The sequence below is a fragment of the Aquarana catesbeiana genome, linkage group LG01 (genome assembly GCF_042186555.1).
Source record: "Aquarana catesbeiana isolate 2022-GZ linkage group LG01, ASM4218655v1, whole genome shotgun sequence".
NCBI classification, from domain to species: Eukaryota; Metazoa; Chordata; class Amphibia; order Anura; family Ranidae; genus Aquarana; species Aquarana catesbeiana.
The window spans coordinates 619,663,986-619,690,301 of record NC_133324.1 but is presented as its reverse complement, the minus strand read 5'-3'; the positions used below and the strand labels follow the sequence as shown (position 1 = coordinate 619,690,301).

General features: G+C 40.3%; 1 protein-coding gene across 1 annotated transcript; it reads left to right on the top strand.

Annotated features, from left to right (window-relative positions):
- Positions 1–761: 761 nt before the first annotated feature.
- Positions 762–19,400, top strand: JCHAIN (joining chain of multimeric IgA and IgM). Its single transcript, XM_073600346.1, has 4 exons — positions 762–916; positions 3,148–3,277; positions 9,192–9,272; positions 18,987–19,400. Exons 1-4 carry the CDS (start codon positions 856–858, stop codon positions 19,183–19,185), a joined length of 471 nt encoding a protein of 156 aa, XP_073456447.1. The 5' UTR covers positions 762–855; the 3' UTR covers positions 19,186–19,400.
- Positions 19,401–26,316: the final 6,916 nt, after the last annotated feature.

Sequence of the window (26,316 nt, the reverse complement as noted above, 5' to 3'; positions counted from 1 at the left end):
CACCATATGACCCTAACGTTGATTTGCAAACATACAGTAGAGCATTCCTAAAACAGAAAGTATTTGCAAGTCACATTTCTGTATTAAATCCAAAAAATAATAAGGGCTTAATTCCTCATATTAGTTAGAGGGAACTCATCCATTTATGCTCTTGGATCACCTGCACAAGAACAGCAGGTTTTTTTCACAGATACACCCTAGAAATTTTAAAGCAATTTAATACAAACAGGATACAGCTACTTCAGACTTGTCAGTCACTCACCATCAGTTCCTATAAACCATTGTTTCTATAGAGGTGGGTTTGGAGACTAGCAAGAAGCTATGATGAGACAGGTAATGGGAAAGTGGGTCAAAATGAGCCAAAAAGCCATTGATTTAACCACTATGAAGCATAGTAGAACCTACTTAAACATAAGTTATGTGCATGTCATCTCAAATCCCAAAATATGCAGATTATTTCTCATTCATTTTATGATAGTGGGAGGGCCACGTACTGTAAATGTGTTTTTTTCCCATATGTCAACTGAACTGACCTTCCTGTTCTGGAAATCTGCGGTTTTGGATGCACCATTGACCAAGGGGACCAAAAGCCTTTATAGCCCACATCACAGCCTGGTTATACAATCTAGAAAATAAAAATAGATATAATTTTGCTACTCTTAAATAGTTACTGTCTCTTTAACATTAAATCCTGCAGGTTGCAGAAATGCGCTTCTAGAGAATAACATCTGTTTTCAGTACTGAAACCACCCAAGATGTTATTTTTGGCAGCATATATTTTCAGAAATGACCCCCCCACCCCCTCTTATAAGAGTCAACACTCACCTGGATATCTTCATAAGAAGAAGCTGAAGAATGGACAAGTGCAGCGTATTATCAGCAGCCCTGCTGCTACTATTTGCTGTTTATGTGACAGGTATGTGAACAAGGAATAGGCAAGAGTAGGCCATTGCATAAACCCCAACTTATACTGTTTTTACGTAGTACTATTCAATGCTTCAGTTGCATAACATATAGCAACATTTATTTCCAGTTACTTGCAGACTAACTTAATTTACATAAGTGTTAGTCTATATAAAAGTTACTAAAATATATCCCCTTCAAATAATTTTGTCATATATTATTTAGTGTGTAAGCAAAAAAAGATGGTTCACACTGCATCTTAGCACATGCTGGTCAGTTCAACCATGCTATATAAATTAATGGGAAGTTACCTGGTATTAAAAAAAAATCTTTTAATATGTATTTTTTATTGGCTTACCTGACATCTCATTTAACTAGCACATACTTAATTTAAAATAAGGGTATTTAATCCATATGCCCATTAAAGACCTATCTGTAATTCAAATGTGAAATTAATTCAGTCAATATATGCTTATAATGTGTATAAATTTAGCTAGTTTCTTTTCTCCTTTGCTTAAAACGTACTGCATCTATACACGTATACGTATGTCTTATATAGCCCTTACTTATGCTTCTCTCACCCAAAAGGTGAAGTATGCTTAAAGCAACATTTTGGGCATTTCTTTTTTATTTTATATCTGACATATCTGTGCCTGCAAATATCTGAATTCTGACAATTGTTATGTGAATTGTAGCTATATTAGTACAATTCTAACAACACACTTAATTGTGAATGGAAAGCAATCTCTAGAATTTAAAACTTATCTATAAGTTGGGTGAAGTTAAGTGTAGTGATAATGCAACTAACTGTAGTAAACACTTATAGCAAGTAAATGTGATAAAGCATTTATTAACATTAATAATGCCACAATTTGTCTGCGCATATGCATGCACATACTACCAGGGGTGCCTCAGCTTGCCATCCTGCCACAACCAATAAATAAAAATGCAAAGACGTACATTCACATGAGCAGTTTGAAAGGCATTTCTTCACTAGAATCGGAATAACAGACAGTGGACTTTCAAATCCATTTAGAAAAAATATTTACATATTATTTTATAATGGATTCCATTCATATTCTTTAAACTGAGATTTTTTAATATTTGTGATTATTTATTTAATGTACTTTTACTAAATGGAAATAGCCCCTATTTGTTAGCCCCCAACCACATGTAAAACTGTTAACTAAAAAATGCATATATAAAAAGTATTAACATATAGCAAAATTTACTTACCATAGACTCTGGCTTTCAGCCCATTCTTCTAGGCGTTGGTGTTGGCACACAGTCTTCCCGCAGTCTCCTCGGAAATCTAAGGATTCCGAATCTCATTGAAGTGCCTCTATATGTAACATTTAGTCAAGGTTTATTCTAAGACAATACAAAAGAAATGTTAAACTTGCAGTGCTAGGTATAAGGGGTATCTCCCTGCATTTCTTTCTTACTTTGGATTAATTATTGGCATGTAGATGTGAATCAATTTGCCCAGTGACCTGGTACAGGGTTGCAAGGGCATTCAGTGAGTAAACTGCATACTGCCTCTGTTCTGTGAATGAATACAATCCACTAATAATGACAGAGGGTGCATGGGATTAGAGTCATTGCATTAACTAGAAAGCACAATACTTCCTTATTAGGTACTGCCCTAGAGGGGCTTGTGCCAGAACATAAGGGTCCCGCCAGGCAGATTGGCAATGTTGCACAGAAAAATAAAGCGCTGTATACATATGTGCGGTGATGGTGCAGTAGGCTGCAGGTGTATTTTAGGTATACTTTACCAATGAACTTCATGCAATACACATTTTGCAGGAAACCACATGAGAGATAAAGCGAGCAAGACTTTTTCTTACCTAGTGTACCTGCAATGCAATATAAACATATGATGACAGCCTCCATGAAATTGCTCACTCAAACAGCAAAAATAAAACATATTTCCTGAAGTAGCCTTCACTAACAAGTCCAAATAATGTCTATTTCATAAATCAAATAATTTAATTAAATAAAGTTTGGAACACTACATTGTAATACATTTACTATGTATATAATAAATGAATTGTTCAATGAACATGAAAAGTAAAATTGGATCTAGTTTCAGAAATAGATGCAAAATGAAATTCAATAATCCTATGATTACTGCAGCTTTTCTTTCAAGATATCAGCTTGTGTCTGCTTTTTATTTCGATATTCTTTACTATCACATATAAGCTGAATTCTTTTCCTGAAGTCAATAACATGTGTTTGCAGGGCAGACATACAGGGAGCAAGAATACATTTTGGCAAATAACAAATGCAAATGTGTCAAGATTTCCTCAAGATTTGTCCCATCAACAGAAAGGCCAGGAGAAGAGATTTTAGAAAGAAATATTCAAATAACGTAAGTTTATTGTGTTTAATTTCAAATTGAACATGTGATGATTTTTGGTCAAAATCATTTTAATTATTTATAAAACATTAAAACTGATATTTTATGGACTCATGCACACAAATCAACATACAGGAGTATGGGCATATAGCATAAAATATGTCTGTTTTTTCAGCTCCCAGCTGGTGCATAATTCTGTCCATAGGACTGCATACCTCCCAACTGTCCCTGATTTCAAAGGAATGTCCCTGATTTGGAGCAATGTCCCTCTGTCCCTCTTTCCTCCCCATTTGTCCCTCATTTTGGACTGATCTATATAGTTGTGTATAAAATGCATTTCAAAAAGTGTTTCCCAGTGCTAAACCTTTCATTCAATTTCTAAATTGCTGCATTTGTAAATTTTAAAAGTCAATATAAAGGAATATTAGTGGGCAAACACATACCTCCCAACATTTTGAGATGGGAATGAGGGACACCTACTAACAAAAGTATGTAGGCATAGGACACGCCCCCCTGCCACACCCTCTTATAGGAGAATTAACAAAAAAAAAGGTTAATTAAATACACAGGGACTTTTTTTTTACCACTACTATTCCTTTATATTGGCTTTTAAAATGTACAACTGCAGCAATTTATAATTTGGATGAAAGGTTTAGCACTGGGAAACACCTTTAGAAAGAAAAAAAGTGCATTTTATTTACAACTACATAGATCAGACCAAAATGAGGGGGAAGAGGGACAGAGGGACATTGCTCCAAATCAGGGACAGTACCTCGAAATCAGGGATAGTTGGGAGCTATGAAAAAAAGCACTTGTGGATTTAATTACCCTTTTTTTTGGTTAATTTTCCTTTAAGGGGGTGTGGCAGGAGGTGAGTCCTATGCCTACATACGTTTGCTAGTAGGTGTCCCTCATTCCCATCTCAAAATGTTGGGAGGTATGGGACTGTATTGACAGAATATGCTGTATGATGTAAACTGGTACTCGCGTTTACATGTCGTATGGGTGTAATTTCCCAAACTCGGAAGTTTGATGTTTGGGAAAATACACATATATGTGTGTGCCTGAAAATGCGAGTAACAATGTTTACAAGTATAAACTCGTGTAAGGGTTCCCCTTTGCATAGCGGTTCCTGCCAGTCACCTACCTGTTGTTTTTGAGCTATAACGCCATATTGTGTGACACTTTTCCAGGCCTGAGGCACACCCACACACATATATCTTGTAAACACAGTCACTTTGCAGCTTAGCATTCATTAATATGACTCACTAAGCAGAATTTTGAAATGCAGATCACTATTCCTCCGTCACATGACTTCCAGAGCAGCAGTCCCTCTCACTAAAGTCTGGTACACACTAGTAGTTTTTTTTCCCTTTGAACCCAGCAGGCTGAACGACACGGAAGGAGCCGTTGTACTAACTATCCAATGTTAGTACAGCGATCTCCCCTGCTGTGCTATTGTGTTTTGACGGGGGGATGCCCCCCCTACCAGAACACACCAGTCAGCGCTCTCAGCCACTGACTCAGAGCGCTGATCTGGTGCCGATGGGCAGACCTTTTTCGGCCATGACCCTTCAACATAAGCTAGTTGGCCTGGCGGACCAGCTGCCGTACACACAGGCTCAATGTCAGACGTTTTTTATTGAACCGGCCTATGCCGCCCCATATTCAGGCAATCAGCCATTACAGTGTGAAGAACTGTTCTTTTATCTTTTTGTTCTAGTGCTCACTGCAGTGCAAACAAGGGACTTGCTAAGTTTGGCAGGGATGGGTACATGACCAGGATGCAGTGGAGTGCGCCCATACAGCCAATGCATAACCATCCACTTATATAGGCTGCCTGTACACAGCTCAGTACTAATACAAAAAGATAAGCAAATGGTTCTTCATACTGTATGGGGCTGAACGTCTCTAAGACCCCTTTCACACTGAGGCAGTTTTCAGGCGTTTTAGTACTAAAAATAGCACCTGTAAAGTGCCTGAAAACTACTTCCCATGCAGCCCGAATGTGAAAGCTCAAGTCCTTTCACACTGGGGTGGTGCACTTGGGGGACGTTAGGAAAAGTCCTGCAAGCAGCATCTTTGGGGCAGTTTGGGAGCGCTGTATACAGCACTCCCAAAATGTCCTGCCCATTGAAATTTGAAAGTGCCTGGAAAGCGCTTCGGAAGCGCTGCAACACGGACGCTTTTAACCCCTTCTTCAGCCGCTAGCGGGAGCTAAATGCACCCCGTTAGCGGCCGAAAAGCGAAACGAGCGGTGCTTTACTGCTGACGCTTTGGCCGCCCCAGTGTGAAAGGGGTCTTATAGTGGTGTCAGGTTTTATTGCTGGCTGTGTTCCCACTGGGGAGATTCACTTCTCTATGTGTCCTGGTGACCTTTGTCACAGAGAAGAAAGGTGATGAGAAATCCAAAATTCTCCAACGGGAACACCTGTTCTTATGAAAAATCTGAGATGAGAATTTCCTGTTGCTTCTCTATGACAGGAAATGAAGGGAGATCTCCCAACCACCAACAAAATAACTTGACAGTGACTATAACTCTTCCCTACACTAAATAAAACAAAAACAGTTCAGCATTTACATACACTTTGAAGCTTTACCCTTTTTTCCTCCAAGGTCTAGCAATACCTCTGACTTGCAGAAAGATAGCAGTCTGAATTTCATCTCTGCTGTCACCCCTGCACAATCCACATAACAACTCCACATTGTCTCTCTGGTGGCCTCTTAATTTCAATCCGGATGATTTAAAATGGCGTACGTTTCTACCCTTACTATCCTTTACACCAGTGGTCCCCAACCTTTTTAGCACCGGGGACCAGCTGCGTGGAAGAAAATTGTGCCAAGGACCGAAGAGGGGGAGGGTTGTCACACGGGGGGGTAAACAATTTTTTTACAGGCAATGGCTGGTGTTAGCGCTTCAATCATCACTGCACCATGCTTGATATGATGTCAGGGTGATTGAAGCACATTTCTTCTATTATTACATTGTAGTGATAAATGAAATAGTTCAACTCACCATAATGCAGAATCAGTGGGAGCCCCGAAAGTGTCACTTGCCACTGTCGCCTGCCACCAGATGTGGATTGTCACTTGCCACACCACCTGCCATGTTACCTGTCACCAGATGCGGAATGTCACTTGCCACGTCACCTGCCACAAGATGTGGATTGTTACTTGCCACGTTGCCTGTCACCAGATGTGGAATGTCACTTGCCACGTCATCTGCCACGTTGCCTGTCACCAGATGCAGAATGTCACTTGCCACGTCACCTGCCACGTTGCCTGTCACCAGATGTGGAATGTCACCTGCCATGCCACCTGCCACGTTGCCTGTCACCAGATGCGAAATGTCACTTGCCACACCACCCACCATGTTGCCTGTCACCAGATGTGGAATGTCACTTGCCACGTCACCTGCCACGTTGCCTGTCACCAGATGTGGAATGTCACTTGCCACGCCACCTGCCACCATTGCATTGGTGGCAGCACTGGTCCATTAGCACAGAGGCAGGCCTCTGTGCAGTGGTGGGTTCCGAATGAAGGCAGGAGAGCGGTGATGCAGGGCGGGTAGTGAGAGATGATGTCATGATTCTGCTCCCCGCCGCACCTCCAACACTGAGGCTGACAGGACACCGGCTGTGAGGGTGGAAGAGCGGTGATGCGGGGGGGGAGAGAGATGATGTAATCTCTGCTTGCCCGCTCGTTTCTTCCATCCACTGCTCTCATATGTAGGCCGCTTGGCTGTCTCATGCCGCCGGCCCGGCTCTCTTATGCCGGCCACCCGGCTCTTTCATGTCCGCCTGCCCATGTGTCTCATGAGGCCCGGCTGCAGAAAGGCCACGGCCCAGTAGGCCCATAAAGCGGGGGTTGATGACCTCCGCTTTATGCCATTGCCTCCAAAAGCTATTGCTTTCCCTGCTGTCAATCTTTTCATGAAGATTGAACTACGTGGGTATGCATGCAGGAGAAAACGCTCACCAAGGCCAACACACTAGGCGCAACCTCACCCACCATTGTTACCAAAATGGGAATGAACGCATCTATAATTCCACCCGCTATTTAGGAGGACTCTGGTAGGGCAAAGGCATATATCAATTTCTGGCTGCTCCCACTAAACAGGAACTATGTGTTGTGCCAAAAACAGCAACAGAGCAGAGATGATGTCATTGAAGTTTTCAAAGAGGTATATTTCCTATATTCTACATTTTGGTATAGAGATATATATTCCAAGAGTACATGATGGGGGGGGGTATAAGGGAAAGCTTATAAAACATATACTAAACTTCAGCTTTACTTACAGTATCATAAATAACAGTTTCACATATGCACATGAACCCATCAATTCAAAGTTTTTTTTTTGTTTTTTTTAAAGGATGCAACACAGGGGTATGGGACATACAGTCAGCGTATATAATGCAGAGTTTAGGAGCTTACAGACAGAATGCAGTGGTCAAGAGTATGTAACACACAGGGTGTGGGGATCCGGAATATGTAACATGCAGGGGTCAGGAATATAATGCACAGAGTAGGAGTTTAAAACATACATAGTCTAGTGGTCAGAAGGGTATGATGTACATGGGTCATTACAGGCCTGGCAAATTGGAATTAATAGGTAAAAGACCATAAAGACGATACTTTTTTTCCAGTATGTAATATACAGAGTGTAGGGGTTAGGTGTATGCAAGGTACAGATAGAAGGTTCCAGATTTATGTAATGTACAAAGGTAAGATGTATGGAATGTACAGAGTGTAGGAGTCAGTGTATGTAACATACAGAGTGCAGGGTCAGGTGCATGTAACATACAGGCAGTGGGAGAGGTTAGTATTTACAATATTCAATTGGCAGGGCATTTTGGGCAACTCCATTTTTGGGACTAAGACTCCTTAAAGTGTTACCAAACACAGGGCCCTGCATTCACTATATCGGGTCTCCCACAGCACACAGGACATAGAAATACAATTGTTTTAGTGAAATTAAAAACTGCTAAATACCTTTTCTCATCAGCTGTATATAGCAGCCTTGTGACTTATATGCGTGTCTGGTTAAAGCTTGTAGGAGGAATTTTCATTCTCCCCTGATTGTCCATTGAGAATGCAGGACCCCTGACCCTGTGTCTGGACAGTGCTGATTGGCCCTGTGCTGATCACATGCACTCTCCCAAGAAAAAAAAAACTCTCTAGCAATACACACCAAACTGAGCATGTGCAGCCTGTCCCCTGGCTCTGTAAATATCAAGTTATTTTGTGGAGACTGTGGAAGGAGATGATCAGAGAAGATGGCGTTTATGCCATCCAACATCTTTCTTTCAACTCAAGTTTCCTTCAGTATCTGAAAGGATGCAGTTAAGAAATGCTGTAACAAGTAGTTAGAATTGATAAAATGTGGCATACAGTAAGAGCCCTTGCACACTGGGGCGGTTTGCAGGCGCTATTGCGCTAATAATAGCGCCTGCAAACCGACCTGAAAGTGCCGCTGCTGTGTATCCAGTGTGAAAGCCCCGAAAAAAAAAGTCCTGCCAGCAGCATCTTCGGAGCGGTGAAGGAGCGGAGTGTATACCGCTCCTTTACCGCTCCTGCCCATTGAAATCAATGGGACGGCGCGGCTATACCAACGGCAAAGCGCCTCTGCAGAGGCGCTTTGCGGTGGTATTTAACCCTTTCTCGGCCGCTAGCGGTGGGTAAAACCGCCCCGCTAGCGGCCAAATACCGACGGTAAAACACCGCTAATAATAGCGGCGTTTTACCGCCGACGCCGCCCCCCGCCCCAGTGTGCAAGGGCTCTTACTGGTCAAAGCAGCTACGATAATGTTTAGTTTTATTGAAGTACAGCAAAGAAAAAGTGAAAAATGCATTCCTAGATGGCAGTGGTGAGATGAGTATTATTCAAGTAATTGTTTTATAAAACATCTCAATTATTTTTTTACAGGATCCCAACAAGTAGCAGAATGAACATTTCAGACCCTTATTCACCACTCAGAACACAATTTGTTTACAATTTGTGGGACATGTAAGTTTTAATTGTTCTTTAAAAAATATATCTATTGTTTATTTTATTTTATAGGAGATGAGTAGAGATAGGTCCATGATAGGACATGCAACAGGCGCATGATTAAAATATGACAATGTGGGGAACACAAAAAGCATATTTGTATATACTGTATGTTTTACATGTATGTCTTTTTGTCATTCAGCCTGTTGTTTCCTAATAGTCAGACTATTGGTATGGCGATGGGCCCTCCGTTAGCATCAGTCAGCAATGCTTTTGGAGGAAACCATTTCTATTGAAGGGGACACCTGTTAAAACACCAGAAGAACATGTGGACTGCTATCATTATTACAGGGGGTGAATGTGAACAAAAAATCAACTTTTCCAAATAATAAATCACCAAACGACTTTTCTATATCTATACTTTAAATACTTTTTATTTTGCAATTTTTTACTTTTTTTGGTCAAAGCTCAAAGTTATTGTAAAGTCTTGTGTTTTGTTTTTTTTGTGCAGTTGGTTTTGCACAGAGCAGCCTGGATCCTCCTCTTCTTGGGTCCCTCTTTGCTGCTCCTGGCCCCGCCCTCCTGTTGAATGCCCCCACAGTCAGCAGCTTGCTTTGGGGACACCCGAGCCGAGGTGCAGTTCCCTGTGTCCATTCAGAAACGGAGCTGCGGTTCGGCCACGCCCCCTCTCTCTCCTGATTGGCTAACTGACTTTGATTGACAGCTGCGGGAGCCAATGGAGCCACTGCTGTGTCTCAGCCAATTAGGGGAGAGAGTCCTGTACGGCCAAGGGACTCGTGGACATCGCTGGACAGAGATGGGGCTCAGGTAAGTATTAGGGGGTGCTGGGGAGGCTGCTACACACAGAAGGCTTTTATTTTAATGCATAGAATGCATTAAAAAAATCTGACTTTACAACTCCTTTATTTAAACAAGCTGAAGTTAGAAGCTGATTAGCTACCATGCACAACTGCACCAGCTTTTGCACTCTCTTCTGGTAAATCAACTCCTGTGTGTTGTAATGTCATTACTACACATGGGGGTTGATTTACTAAAGGCAAAAATAATGTGCAAGTGCACTTGCTCCAGAGCTTAGTAAATAAGGTAAATCTTTGCTTTGCAAAGAATACCCAATCACATCAAGGAAAATTTAAAAAAACTTTTTTGCTTGTACATTATTGGATGATAAAAATCAGCATAGCTTCCCCTCATTTCAGTAGACATGTGCAGAACAAAAAAATTTGTTTTGTTTTGTTTCGATTCATTATTCACATCAATTCCTTTAGTTAAATTCCTTTCATTCGTTTAATTCATTTTTGAATCAATTAGAATTTGTCTAATTGAAATTTTTTTAATTCGAATTTGATTGGAATACGAAACGTTTTCGAATTGGAATAGTTTTCCAATTTCCAAAGAGAATAAAAATAGAATAGAAAATAAAGGAATAGAATAAAAAAATAGAATAGAAAATAATATAACAGAAAATAAAAGAATATAATATAATAGAGTAAAACAGAACAAAATAGGATAGAAAATAAAAGAACGGAATAGAATAGAAAGGAATAGAATGTAAAAAGAATAGAATAAAATAGAAAGATTATACCCATCTTCTGAAATTCGAATAGAATAGAAAAGAATAGGATTAAAAAAAACAATAGAATAGAATAGAAATAATATAGCCATTTTCCAAAAATCAAATATAATCAATTTGAATTTGAATAGAATAGAAAATAATAGAGTAGAATAGAATAGAAAATAACACAATAGTATGGAAAAAAACAACAGAATAGAATATAATAGAATATAACCATCTTCCTATTCTAATCGATTCTTTTCTATTCTCATCAAATTCGAATTGATTCTATTTGAATTTTGGGAAATAGTTATAATCTTTCTATTCTAATCTATTCTATTGTTTTTTAATTATATTTTTTTTATTTGTTTGTTCTATTCTATTCTTTTCTATTCTGTTCTTTTCTATTCTAATTCAATTCAATTCTATTTGAAATTCAAATTTCGGAAGACGGTTATATTCTTTCTATTCCATTCAGTTTTTTCTACACTATTCTGTTATTTTCTATTCTATTCTAATCTATTCTTTTCTATTCTATTCAAATTGATTCTATTTGAATTTTGGAAAATGGTTATATTCTTTCTATTCTATTCTATTCTATATTTTATTCTATTCTTTCCTATTTTATTATAGTCTATTTTATTCTTTTTTTTATTCTATTCTTTTCTAGTCTATTATTTTCTTATGTATTCAAATTCAAATTTATTCAATTTGAAATTTGAATTTCTGAAGATGGTTATATTTTTTCTATGTTATTCTATTCTATTCTAGTTGTTGCTATTATATTCTAGTCTATTCTGTTCTTTTATTTGCTATTCTTTTTTGTTATGTTTTACTATATTATATTCTATTCTTTTATTTTCTGTTATATTCTTTCCTAGTCTATTTTTTTTTTTATTCCTTTATTTTCTATTTTGTTTTATCCCCTTTGGAAATTGGAAAACTATTAGAATTCGAAAACTTTTCAAATTTGAAAACTATTTGAATTTGAAAACTTCTTAAATTTGAAAACCATTCAAATTCAAAAAGTATTCGATAACTATTCGAATTCCATATTTTTTTTCGTTATTTCGTATTTGTTTAAATATGGTACTATTGTAATTCGGAAATTTGGATACATTCAAATTTCTGAAAAATGAAAATTCGTCCAAATATCAATTCGGAACGAAAGGAAGTGCACATGTCTGAATTTCAGAGCTTCCCCTCAGATCTAGAGCAAATGCACTTGAAGTGCACAGTATATTTGCTTTTAGTAGATCAACATCATACTGCGTATCAATATCTCCATATGATAAATGTTCCTCTTAGACAAATTTGAACTAAAAACATAATTGTTCTATTGTTCTAATATAAGGGTCAGGCATAAATAGCTTAAAAGTTGTTCTCAAGTTCTCAAAGGTGGTAATGATTATAAAATCCACAGCTATTAAAGGTTTCCCCTTCAATAGACAATGTTCTCCAAGAAGTTTCTCAAACACTATAAATGTATGTATTTCAAATAGCAAGCACTCAAAGGATGTAGAATGAGACAGCAGACCATCAGCATCCATGGGGTGAACACATGAACATTTTTAAAAGGTTGGTCACAAGAGGTGTGGTAACCATAATATATACAGTACCTTAATCCTTATTATATATTTCAGTGATGCTGCTGAAATATGTTGCCATATACAAAGGTAGATGTGTCCTCAGTGACACAAATGCACTCAGATAGAGCATGATAGCAAGGTGGGATACCCAAGGTTATTTCCACATGGGCGACACATGTAGCTGGGCCACACCTACTTAAAAGTTCTTCAGGACATCAAGAGTACTCTCCATTCAAAGCCACTCATTGTTCACATGCACACATGCAGGTCCTAGACCTTCCCATCACATCCTCCTGGTCACACATTAGCCCCTTAACGCCTGGAGTACAGTTACATGGGCCTATGTTTTCTGTGTTCCAGATAGAAGTTTCAGAAGTCCACCAAACCACCCAGGACCCATGAGACCATGGGGCCTGGGTTTTCTCTTACTCTAGATGGAGGAGTCCCTTTCCTCTATTACCACCCAATCCAGAGGCTTTTGTTTGCAAAAATAACTTCTTTACTTGGTCAAAACGTTTGTAAAACACTCCATGCCAGTGTTAAATACAGAGTATATAGATAAAAGCAAATATGGGATCCACTTTCCAAAACTTGGAAATAATAATATTTATTGTTGGTTATCACTGATTCATCAAATAGATGGGATAACTCCAAAGCTATAGAGATTCAATATATAAATAAAGATGGTGGGACAAAGGAATGTCCACAAAAGGGTAGCAATGAGGAGGATCAATCACAGGATTAAATACAGAGTTCCAAATTATGGCATAATTCTTTGCTCATACACTCTCACATTGTCATTTTGATGAAGGAGGGAGCAGGGATCTCCAAACTATGGCCTTCCAGCTGTTGCGGAACTACACCTCCCATGAGGCATTGTAAAACTTTGACATTCACAGACATTACTAGGCATGATGGGAATTGTAGTTCCTGAACACCTGGAGGGCCATAGTTTGGAGACCCCTGGTTTAGATAGTCCTTTTCAGTATCAAAATTCTAGATCTAGGTCTTAGCATGCAGTACTTCCCAGCCCTTTTCCCAAAGGGAGAACACACAACTCCCTCTCTGTTTCTCTTACTTCATTGGCTCCAGGCTGTTTCTCTGTCCAAGCATCTCCCACCTTTAAAAACTACTGACATGGCATTATAAATCCACCTCTAAAGAGAGATTAAAATTAAAGGTTGTTTGATCCTGCCTACATTCTATACTAGTAGCTGCCAGTATGTGTCCTTATATCATCCAATAACACGTGAAGGTTATGTCTCAGTAACAATATCTATACCTGCTGATGGAAAATGTTGTAATACACAGTGGTTGAAGCATCCAGTACAGCACAAATGCTGTCACATAGGGCATGGTGGTCATTCTGTACAAGTACCTGGCATTATGTGCCCTCATATCAAATCACACATGCAACAGTAATGTGTATGGCATGCATACAACATTAGCGTCCAAAGTTGAAGATGTTTTACGTTTAACTCTATAAAAAAATCACACAAATTATACATATAACGAAGTGGAAATAAGGCTGTTAGGCAACTTTCACATTGGGGCGGTGGGTGCATCAGGGGTAAAGCGCCACTATTTTTAGCGCCACTTTACCGTCAATTTTGTGGCTCTATTCGGCCGTTAGTGGAGCGCTTTTACCCCCCCGCTAGTGGCCGAGAAAGGGTTAAAACCACCGCAAAGCGCTGCTGCAGCCGCGCTATGCCGGCGGTATAGCCGCTCCGGAGTGGTGAAGGAGTGGTATACACACTGCTCCAAAGATGCTGCTAGCAGGACTTTTTTTAGCGTCCTGCCAGCGCACCGCTCCAGTGTGAAAGCCCTCAGGCTTTCACATTGGAGAGACAGGAGTGGCTCTTTCAGGGCGCTTTGTAGGTGCTATTTTTAGAGCCCCAGTGTGAAAGTGGTATTACAGTACCTTGCAAAAGTATTCACCCCTCTTGGCATTTTTCGTGTTTTGTTGCCTCACAACCTGGAATTAACATGGATTGTTAGAGGATTTGCATCATTTAATTTATAGAACATGCCCACAACTTTGAAGATTTTTTTTTTTATTGTGACGCAAATAACAAATAGGACAAAATAACAGAAAAAGTCAATCTGCATAACTATTCACCCCCCTAAAGTCAATACTTTGTAGATCCACCATTTGCAGCTATCACAGCTCCAAGTCACTTTAGATAAGTCTCTATGAGCTTGACACATCTTACCACTGGGATTTTTGCCCATTTCTCCTTGCTCTAGCTCCTTCAAGTTGGATGGTTTATGTTTGTGAACTGCAATCTTTAAGTCTGACCACAGATTTTCTATTGGATTGAGGTCTGGGCTTTGACTAGGCCATTCCAACACATTTACATGTTCCCCTTAAACCACTCAAGTGTTGCTTTAGCAGTGTGTTTGGGGTCATTGTTCTGCTGGAAGGTGAACCTCTGTCCTAGCCTCAAATCATACACAGGGTGGTACAGGTTTTGCTCAAGAATATCCCTGTATTTAGCACCATCCATCTTTCCCATCTTTCCCTCAACCCTGACCAGTTTCCCAGTCCTGCTGAAAAACATCCCCACAGCATGATGCTGCCACCACCATGTTTCACTGCGGGGATGGTGTTCTTTGGGTGATGTGAACTGTTGGGTTTGCGCCAGACATAGCGTTTTCTTTGATGGCTAAAAAGTTCAATTTTAGTCTCATCAGACCAGAGCACCTTCCTCCATACATTTTGGGAGTCTCCCACATGCCTTTTCGCAAACTCAAAACGTGCCATTTTGTTTTTTGCTGAAAGTAATGGCTTTCTTTTGGCCACTCTGCCATAAAGCCCAACTCTATGGAGCGTATGGCTTATTGTTATCCTATGTACAGATACTCCAGTCTCTGCTGTGGAACTCTGCAGCTCTTCCAGGGTTACCTTAGGTCTCTGTGCTGCCTCTCTGATTAATGCCCTCCTTGCCCGGTCTGTGAGTTTTGGTGTGCGACCATCTCTTGGCAGGTTTGCTGTTGTGCCATGTTCTTTCCATTTGGTTATGATAGATTTGATGGTGCTCCTAGGGATCATCAAAGATTTGGATATTTTTTTATGACCTAACTCTGACTTGTACTTCTCAACAACATTGTCCCTTACTTGTTTGGAGAGTTCCTTGGTCTTTATGGCAGTGTTTGGTTAGTGGTGCCTCTTGCTTAGGTGTTGCAGCCTCTGGGGCCTTTCAAAAAGGTGTGTATATATATATATAATGACAGATCATGTGACACTTATATTGCACACAGGTGGACATAATTTCACTAATTATGTGACTTCTGAAGGTAATTGGTTGCACCAGAGCTTTTTATGGGCTTCATAGCAAAGGGGGTGAAAACATACGCACATGCCAATGATCAGTTTTTTATTTCTGAAAAATAGTTTTATGTATATATTTTTCTAATTTTACTTCACCAACTTAGACTATTATGTTCTGATCCATCACATTTAATTCAGATTAAAAAAAACATTAAACTAAAGGCTGTAATGTAACAAAATAGGTAAAAAGCCAAGGGGGTGAATACTTTTGCAAGGCACTGTAAATCTTTATTGACCACATCCATGCAAAATCCTCAGAACGCTCTTATGCTGTTTACAGCATGTGGCACAGTGGCGGCTGGTGCTAAAAAAAGGTTTTGGGGGGGGCGCACACAAACCCCTCCAGGTCCGCACTCACATACATACAGAGATATAGATATATATATATATATATATATATATATATATATATATATATATATATATATATATAATTTTTTCTAAATAAATACATATGCATAATATCATATGTACACACAAATGCATACATTATATAAATACACACACTATAGTACATAATATAAATACACACACATCAAATAGACATAGAATAGAAATAAATGCACACACACAGACAGACAGAGACAGTCCATGTCTGTGAATAAGGTTCTCCTGCAGACTTGTTGCTCAGTCACATACAGTATATAAGGATATTGATGATTGTGTGACGGTTGGTGATCAGATCGGTAGGTGATCCAGTAGATCCAGTCTGGGGGGCAGTTAATATCACAGCGATCACACAGACAATACAATCCATAGCTGCCCCCTCCACATTACCTTGTGCAGCAATTCCCCCTGGCAGTATCATCTCCATGGGACGAGAAGCCAGAAACAAGAAAGTGACGCAATGACGAATATTCGCTAAAATCAAAAGTGGCAGGGTTCGGGGCGCAGTGCTCTGTGCCGCAAAGGACAACCTGAATCAAGCCAATTAGAGCCTAAGCCTGGAATCACATGCTCACATCACATTTATGGACCTAATAGACACCCATTAGCCCGGCGCCCTGCACAGTGCACGCACATTATGTGACACATATGATCCATTTATTTAAAAAAAAAAAAAAAAAAGCTAATATGACTAAAAGCTTTGGGGGGGCGGCGCTCCTTATGCAGCACATGGATTATAAGTGCTCATACAAACACCAATAAAGCATATCCACATCAAATGTGAATTCTCCCTTGGGGGAACAATACGCTTTGCGTTCCCGAGATCCTAAATATCCACTGGTACCAAAAGAGTGGGGGATCAGCAAGAAGAACCCTGCCTGTACCTGAATGGGTTTGATGCATAGTGTTAAATGAAGTGTCATTTTGTAACACATCAATAAAGTTATAAAAGTAAACACTGCAATTTGTTGCAACAAGGCATCGCGTCGCAGGTGCACAGAGAGCAATGGCGGGTTAGCATTATACACACTATAATGTGATCTTGGTGGTGTAAATGGGCCCTAAGTGAAAAAATAACAAATCTACTGGCAAGATCAGCAGGTAATAAAACAATGTTACAGGAGGGACTCTGAAAAAAAAACACTGCTATGTTATTATGTAATTTTTTAATTTTGCCTATAATTTACACTTTAATGGATTTAATATGTAAGTGAGTTTATACCTTCATGGCAGAGTAAAAATATATCCTAACCAAACTTTAAATATATTGCAGCTTCCAAGTCCTTAGATCCAGTGGCTGCATTTGTTTCCTTTTTTTCAAGCTTAAGATGTTTCCACTCATGGGGCCACAATATTCACCCACTGTACTGCATCTATGAAGAAGTAGCATTCCCATCCTAGGTTGCTCGCTCCTGATTTGGACCACAAAACATACCCCATCTTTTTACCTCCATAACATAGAAAATAGATGTTCCCAGAAGTAACTGAACAGCGCTGATAACAATGCTAGAGATTTCAGTGCAGCACAGGCAGTGTAAAGTTAGAAGCTCATGGGATTTCTGTCAGGATCAACAGGTATTTTTCAGAATTTGCAGCATTTTAAAAAGACAAAACATGTGGCAAATGTCCTGATAGATAGCAGGAACATTTTGCGATGTTTACATGTAATGTACTCTATTGGAGCCCACTGCATCCTAGCAGTGAAGGATGCTTAGCAGCAAGAGACACCCAGGGTTCTTCTATTGCTAGGCACTAGGTAGCAAGAGCCACCTAGAATCCTTTGGTTTTGATTTCCCATCAGGTCTGCCCTGACAGCCAAGGGAGGATCTGTTTCTGCCTATGAATAATTTGATTTACCTTAGGCCAATCGCATTATACAAAGGCAGAAGTGCCTCCTCCCACTGGCAATCAGAATGGACTTGACAGGATATGGAGTGTGGAGCCAGCAGTGGTGTTGCAGCTCCAGGCCAATCAAATTATACACAAGCAGAAGTGGTTTCCTTCCACCGGATATCAGAGTGGACATGAAGAGACATGGAGGGCAGAGGCAGCATGGGGTCTTTTGCTTTCTATGAGGTAGACGGCTTGATGTTGATTAGCGTCCTTCTGTTGCAGTTTCCCATCAGGTCCACTTTTAAGATCCATTGAAAGAACCTTTTTTTGCCTATGCATAATTTGATTGGCCAATTAAATTAAACACAGGCAGAAAGACCTCCTCCAACTGACCATCAGAGCTGACTTGAAGAGGAACCTTAACAGAAGGACGCTAGGTAGCCTCAAACTGTCTATCGCTTAGCAAGCAAAAGATGCTAGGCAGTTCCTGCTGTCTAGTGTCCTAGGATTCATTCATCTCTAATAGAGTACATTTGCGCTCTATGCTGAACACATGTAAATGTTATCACAAATGTTTACATGCATACAGTATAAATATGGTCCAAACTCTGGAGCTCAAATGCACATTTTCCTATTTTTTCAGGACCTAACACAGAGCAAGTTTACTGATTTTTACATGGCTGTGTGCATTGCCCATGGAAAATAATAAAACAAAAAAAAATGCAATAGCAATTTTTCCACCTGTGTGCAAGAGCCCCAAGAACGGCGGTTCTTACGAACAACACTTTATATATAAACCCACAATGAATCATTCTGAAAGTGGGATATTAAAACAATAGTATATTTTGTTAGTTGCTGGTCGACTAATTTATATGGATGTACATCCATATATGAAAATACATATTATTCTATGCAAAATTCATAACGAATGAATCAAGAACTCAATTTGGGCGTTTTCTGTGCATCCCACAGCTCACATATATTTTATATCGTAACAAATGTCTATAATTTTGTTTCAGCTGCCAAAAATGTGATCCAGTACAGCTTGAAATTGGTGGAATACCAGTTCTAGCATCTCAGCCCAGCTGTAGTAAACCGGATGACGAGTGCTATACCTATGATCGCAACAAGTGCTACACTACTGAAGTTAACTTCAAATACAATGATCAGATCATAAAGAAGAAAGTACCACTGACTCCTGATTCTTGTTATGAATAAAACATGAAATTATCTGGCATTTAGGAAATTTGGTTTAAAAAGCAAATTTATTATTTTTTTCTTTAACAAGTGCCATTTGTTTCTGCTTTGTAGCTTTTCTCTTTTTCTTTTTCATAACCTTTTTTTTAATTTTTTTTTTTATTTACAATTTATTTGATTTTTGCAATAAAGCTTTTATATACTATGCAAATAAACTCAAAAAACTTTCAACCATATGCAATATTTCATCAAGTCATACATAATTTGTGAAATATCAACTAGAAATGTCTTGGAAAGACAAATGCTATAAACAAATCAAGAGAGAATGGTATTTCCTGCTTCATGTCAACTCTGACAGGGAATTTACGCACATTCATTTTTATAACTTTAGGGATTATGCACCAATGCATTAACTCATCTCTGGTCTCAATCTGGTACTACAAAAGCAACATAAATTCACCCTGGGACTTTGAGTGAGTGGAGAACAGTTTAGCCAATAAACATAAGAGAGGTAAGTACAATCTAAAATTTATTCAAAAAGGAGCATACATAAATAATGGCATGAATGGATGCCAAGCCAGTGGAATGATACATATAACATAGGTAATACAAGTAGAATGGCAGATAAAGTAACACACAAGCATCTAGTAAAACCAACGCGTTTCGCGAGGCACAGCTTGCTTCTTCAGGGGTGGATGCTTGTAGGATGTATCTAAAATAAAACAAAAAGAATGTATAGCACAACAGTAGTTGTTGCCCCCTGGTGGGGTTCTGTCTGGTTCTGCCCCCCCCCGACTCCCTGGCGAGGCTGATATTATTCAATCCTCTGGGAATTGTGCATCTAGCATTATGGTTTTGCCAAATGGTGAGTATGGGGTTCATCTATCCAAGGCCCCTTTTACCATGTGCTAATACAACTACTATTGTGCTATACATTCTTTTTGTTCTATTTTAGATACATCATACACGCATCCACCCTGAGGAAGCAAGCTGTGCCTCGAGAAACGCGTTGAGTTTATTAGATGCTTGTGTGTTATTTTTTTCTGCCATTATACTTGTATTGCCTATGTTATATGTATCATTCCACCAACTTGGCATCCATTCATGCCATTATTTATGTATGCTCCTTTTTTAATAAATTTCAGATTAGCTTAGTGTGCAAGAGATTGTACTTACCTCTGTTATGTTTATTGGCTAAACTCTTCTCACCTCACTCAAAGTCTCAGGGTGAATTTCTGTTGATTTTAGTGTATATAGGGTGGAGGTGTTTCACTGGTGACACCAGACCTTTCTTTTTGTCCTTATTCTGGTACTGTCATCTCTTCCTCTCATTCTGGCAGCTCCATACCTTTCCCTCTTGTAAGAGAATGCCCAGTGAAGAAGACCCCCAGGGAGAGAAAATTTACATGAGTTGAGAAATCCAAGTGTAATGCCCTGTACACACGGTCAGATTTTCCGACGGAAAATGTGCGATCGGAACTTGTTGTGGGAAATTCCGACCGTGTGTGGACTCCATCTGACTTTTTCCATCGGAATTTCCGACACACAAAGTTTGAGAGCAGGCTATAAAATTTTCTGACAACAAAATCCATTCGCGTCAATTCCGACGCACAAAGTGCCACGCATGCTCAGAATAAATTTCGAGGCGGAACTGCTTGGTCTGGTAAAATTAGCATTCGTAATGGATATAGCACTTTCGTCACGCTGCAATGTTTTAAATTGTTTAACCACTTCAGCCCCGGAAGGATTTACCCCCTTCCTGACCAGAGCACTTTTTACAATTTGGCAGTGCATCGCTTTAACTGCTAATTGCGCGGTCATGCAATGCTGTACCCATATGAAATTTGCATCCTTTTCTTCCCACAAATAGAGCTTTCTTTTGATGGCATTTGATCACCTCTGCCGTTTTTTTTTTTTTTTTTGCACTATAAACGGAAAAAGACCGAAAATTTTGAAAAAAAATTATATTTTCTACTTTTTGTTATAAAAAAAATCCTATAAACTCAATTTTAGTCATACATTTAGGCCAAAATGTATTCCGCCACATGACTTTGGTAAAAAAAATGTCAATAAGTGTATATTTATTGGTTTGCGCAAAAGTTATAGCGCCTACAAACTAGGGTATATTTTCTGGAATTTACACAGCCTTTAATTTATGACTGCCTATGTCATTTCTTGAGGTGCTAAAATGGCAGGGCAGTACAACCCCCCCCCCCAAATGACCCCATTTTGGAAAGTAGACACCCCAAGGAAATTGCTGAGAGGCATGTTGAGCCCATTGAATATTAATTTTTTTTTGTCCCAAGTGATTGAACAATGACAAAAAAAAAAAAAAATTTACAAAAAATTGTCACTAAATGATATATTGCTCACACAGGCCACGGGCATATGTGGAATTGCACCCCAAAATACATTCAGCTGCTTCTCCTGAGTATGGGGATACCACATGTGTGGGACTTTTTGGGAGCCTAGTCGCGTACGGGGCCCCGAAAACCAATCACCGCCTTCAGGATTTCTAAGGGCGTAAATTTTTGATTTCACTCCTCACTACCTACCACAGTTTTGAAGGCCATAAAATGCCCAGATGGCACAACCCCCCCCCCCCAAATGACCCCATTTTGGAAAGTAGACACCCCAATCTATTTGCTGAGAGGCATGGGGAGTATTTTGCAGCTCTCATTTGTTTTTGAAAATTAAGAAAGACAAGAAAAAAAACTTTTTTTTTCTTTTTTGAATTTTCAAAACTTTGTGACAAAAAGTGAGGTCTGCAAAATACTCACTATACCTCTCAGCAAATAGCTTGGGGTGTCTACTTTCCAAAATATGGTCATGGGGGGGGGGGGGGGGTGTGCCACCTGGGCATTCCATGGCCTCCCAAACTGTGATAGGCAGTGAAGAGTGAAATCAAAAATTTATGCCCTTAGAAAGCCTGAAGGCGGTGCTTGGTTTTCGGGCTCCCAAAAAGTCTCACACATGTGGTATCCCCATACTCAGGAGAAGCAACAGAATGTATTTTGGGGTGTAATTTCACATATTCCCATGGCATGTTTGAGCAATATATCATTTAGTGACAACTTTGTGCAAAAAAAAAAAAAAAAATGTGTCTTTTTCCCACAACTTGTGTCACAATATAAAATATTCCATGGACTCGACATGCCTCTCAGCAAATAGCTTGGGGTGTCTACTTTCCAAAATGGGGTCATTTGGGGGGGGGTTTTGAACTGTCCTGGCATTTTATGCACAACATTTAGAAGCTTATGTCACACATCACCCACTCTTCTAACCACTTGAAGACAAAGCCCTTTCTGACACTTTTTGTTTACATGAAAAACATTTTTTTTCTTCAAGAAAATTACTTTGAACCCCCAAACATTATATATTTTTTAAAGCAAATGCCCTACAGATTAAAATGATGGGTGTTTAATTTTTTTTTTCACACAGTATTTGTGCAGCGATTTTTCAAACGCATTTTTTAGGGAAAAAACACACTTTTTTAAATTTTAATACACTAAAACACACTATATTGCACAAATGTTTGATGAAATAAAAAAGATGATCTTAGGCCGAGTACATGGATACCAAACATGATATGCTTTAAAATTGCGCACAAACGTGCAGTGGCGACAAACTAAATACATTTTTAAAAGCCTTTAAAAGCCTTTACAGGTTACCTCTTTAGATTTACAGAGGAGGTCTACTGCTAAAATTACTGCCCTCGATCTGACCTTCACGGTAATACCTCACATGCATGGTGCAATTGCTGTTTACATTTGAGGCCAGACCGATGCTTGCCTTCGCCTTTGCGTGAGAGCAGGGGGAAACAGGGGAGCTTTTTTTTTTTTTTTTTTCTTATTTTTTTGCTTTTTTATCTTATTTTTAAACTGTTCCTTTCATTTTTTTTTTATCATTTTTATTGTTATCTCAGGAAATGTAAATATCCCCTATGATAGCAATAGGTAGTGACAGGTACTCTTTTTTGAAAAAAATGGGGTCTATTAGACCCTAGATCTCTCCTCTGCCCTCAAAGCATGTGACCACGCCAAGATCAGTGTGATAAAATGCCTTCCCAATTTCCCAATGGCGCTGTTTACATCTGGCGAAATCTAAGCCATGAAATGCTCGTAGCTTCTAGTTTCTTAGGCCATAGAGATGTTTGGAGCCATTCTGGTCTCTGATCAGCTCTATGGTCAGCTGGCTGAATCACCGGCTGCATTCTCAGGTTCCCTGTTGGGACAGGAGAGCCAGAGAAAAACATGGAAGACGGTGGGGGGGCATTCCCTCCCATTGCTTGTAAAAGCAGTCTAGAGGCTAATTAGCCGCTAGGATTGCTTTTACATGAAAGCCGACCGCTGGCTGAAAAGAATGATACCAAGATGATACCTAAACCTGCAGGCATCATTCTGGTATAACCACTCAAAGTCCAGCAACATACCAGTACGTTGCTGGTCCTTGTTGGGCACATATTGTAATCTTTTTTTTTCATGCAGCCTGTGGGCTGCATGAAAAAAAGAGATTGATCGGTGGGTATGCCCACCATTAGAATACCTCCCTTCATCCACCCACTTCTAATGATGGGCATACATGCACCATTTATATATGCCGAAGCATGGGGGCATTCTCCCGCAAAAGGTAGGAGCAAATCGCTCCTCCGCCCCTGCTGCCCCCATGCTTCAGCATATATCACCTCCGCTGGAGTCACGGCTTTATATATCGTGGGAGCAAACGCTGTTGCTGTCGAGATAAATAAATCCGCGCTGCAGCTGAATGGCGTACCTGAAGACAAAAAAATGGTTAACAATAAAACACAGTAAACGGTAAAGTATAAAAAATTGCATACCTGAAAAGCAAACATGATAAAACATAATAACAATAAAACATTGCAGAATAGAATACAGTAAAAAAGAGCAGAACAATAGAGAGAGAATAGAGAGAGAGAGAACAATAAAACGACAACTATTTTTGTTTTTATTTTATTTTTTTTGTGTTTTTTTTTTTTTACACTTTTTTGTAACTGTAACTTTTGTAACTGTAACCGGTTCCAGGTTCGGGTCTCTCAAAATGCGATGGCATCTTGGGAGACCCTGTGAAAGTGTGCCTAGTCTGTGCAATGTTGTACCCTACGCTAATACTCAACTAGTGTATGGTAGCGTTCAAAACATTCACCAATGCAAAGACCAGGATTGTCAGGACAGGAGGGACAATATTACCGGGTGTCACGCCTATATCCGTGCTTGCTGCAGACACGACATCTTTTTTGGGGGGTTCGTTGGGTGGGGGTACTCGGGAGGACATAAAGAAAATGCTTCTCATGCAGCCGACTGCATTTGGTTGGGGATGTGAATGGGGGAAGTACGGGTGCTGCAGAAGTGGTGGGTTCCCAATTAGGATTGGCGAATGCAGCAGGAAGGGCATTATGGGCATGACGGGCCTGTGTTTGTCTTCTTCTTGGTGACAGCGGGACACTACTTGTGCTTGCCACCTCACCAGCTTGAACTGCACTTATGGGACTCGCCACGTCACCAAGTGTTACTACAGTGCTGGTTTGACTACGACCGGGGTGTACTAGGCCGCTGGTGCTTGCCAGTTCACCAAAACGCTACCAAAAAAACTGTTGCGATCGCAGGGATCAGGCATGACACTGCAAACGCTGCAGTTATGCGTTTAGTGTTTTGTAAGTGACAGTGATCGATCGATACTGCACTTGGGTGGGCTGGGCTGGGCTGGGCCGGGCCGGGCAGGGGGGGCAAAACACAGGTGCTAGCAGGTATCTGGGCTGATCCTGCTAACACTGCGTTTTTGGGAACCCTAAACTCCTGGGGACGCTAGTATAGATCTGATTGGATCAGATATTGATCCGTTCAGATACTATACCACTAAGGGAGGTGTACGGTGCATGCGTGGGTGTTAGCGCTACTGGCACTAACCTGACGCTGCCTGGGGCTGGTGCTTGCCAGTTCACCAAAACGCTACCAAAAAAACTGTTAGCGATTGCAGGGATCAGGCCTGACCCTGCGAACGCTGCAGTTATGCGTTTAGTGTTTTGTAAGTGACAGTGATCGATCGATACTGCACTTGGGTGGGCTGGGCTGGGCCGGGCGGAGGGGCAAAATGCAGGTGCTAGCAGGTATCTGGGCTGATCCCGCTAACACTGCATTTTTGGGAACCCTAAACTGCTGGGGATGCTAGTATAGATCTGATTGGATCAGATATTGATCCTTTCAGATACTATACCACTAAGGGAGGTGTACGGTGCGTGCGTGGGTGTTAGCGTTACTGGCACTAACCTGACGCTGCCTGGGGCTGGTGCTTGCCAGTTCACCAAAACGCTACCAAAAAACTGTTAGCGATCGCAGGGATCAGGCCTGACTCTGCGAACGCTGCAGTTATGCGTTTAGTGTTTTGTAAGTGACAGTGATCGATCGATACTGCACTTGGGTGGGCTGGGCTGGGCGGAGGGGCAAAACGCAGGTGCTAGCAGGTATCTGGGCTGATCCCACTAACACTGCATTTTTGGGAACCCTAAACTGCTGGGGACGCTAGTACAGATCTGATCGGATCAGATATTGATCTGTTCAGATACTATACCACCAAGGGAGGTGTATGCTGCGTGCGTGGGTGTTAGCGGTACTGGCACTAACCTGACGCTGGCTGGGGCGACGCAGACCCTATCTGACCCTAAAACCTAAGTCATATCCCGCCGGGCGATCAGGGGACTAAACCTTTATTCGGTAATAAACGGCAGGTGCCCTGACACTATAAAAAATAAACAAACTAACCAGCGTCACAAGTAACAGTTATACATGATCAGTGGTGAAAGGGTTAACTAGGGGGCAATCAAGGGGTTAAAACTTTTATTAGGTAGTATATGGGGGTCCCTGACGCTATAAAACGCTGACAGCGTACCTATATATTTACCTCCCTAACTAGCGTCACCAGTGACACTAATACAGCGATCAGAAAAATGATCGCTTAGTGACACTGACGACGGGGGGTGATCAAGGGGTTAAAACTTTATTAGGGGGGGTTAGGGGGTATCCCAGACCTAAAGGGGGCTACCACTAACTGCCCTACCACACTAACTGTCACAACCTGACACCAATGCAGTAATCAGAAAAAAAAAAACTGCTTGGTGTCAGTGTAAAGGCGGGGGGG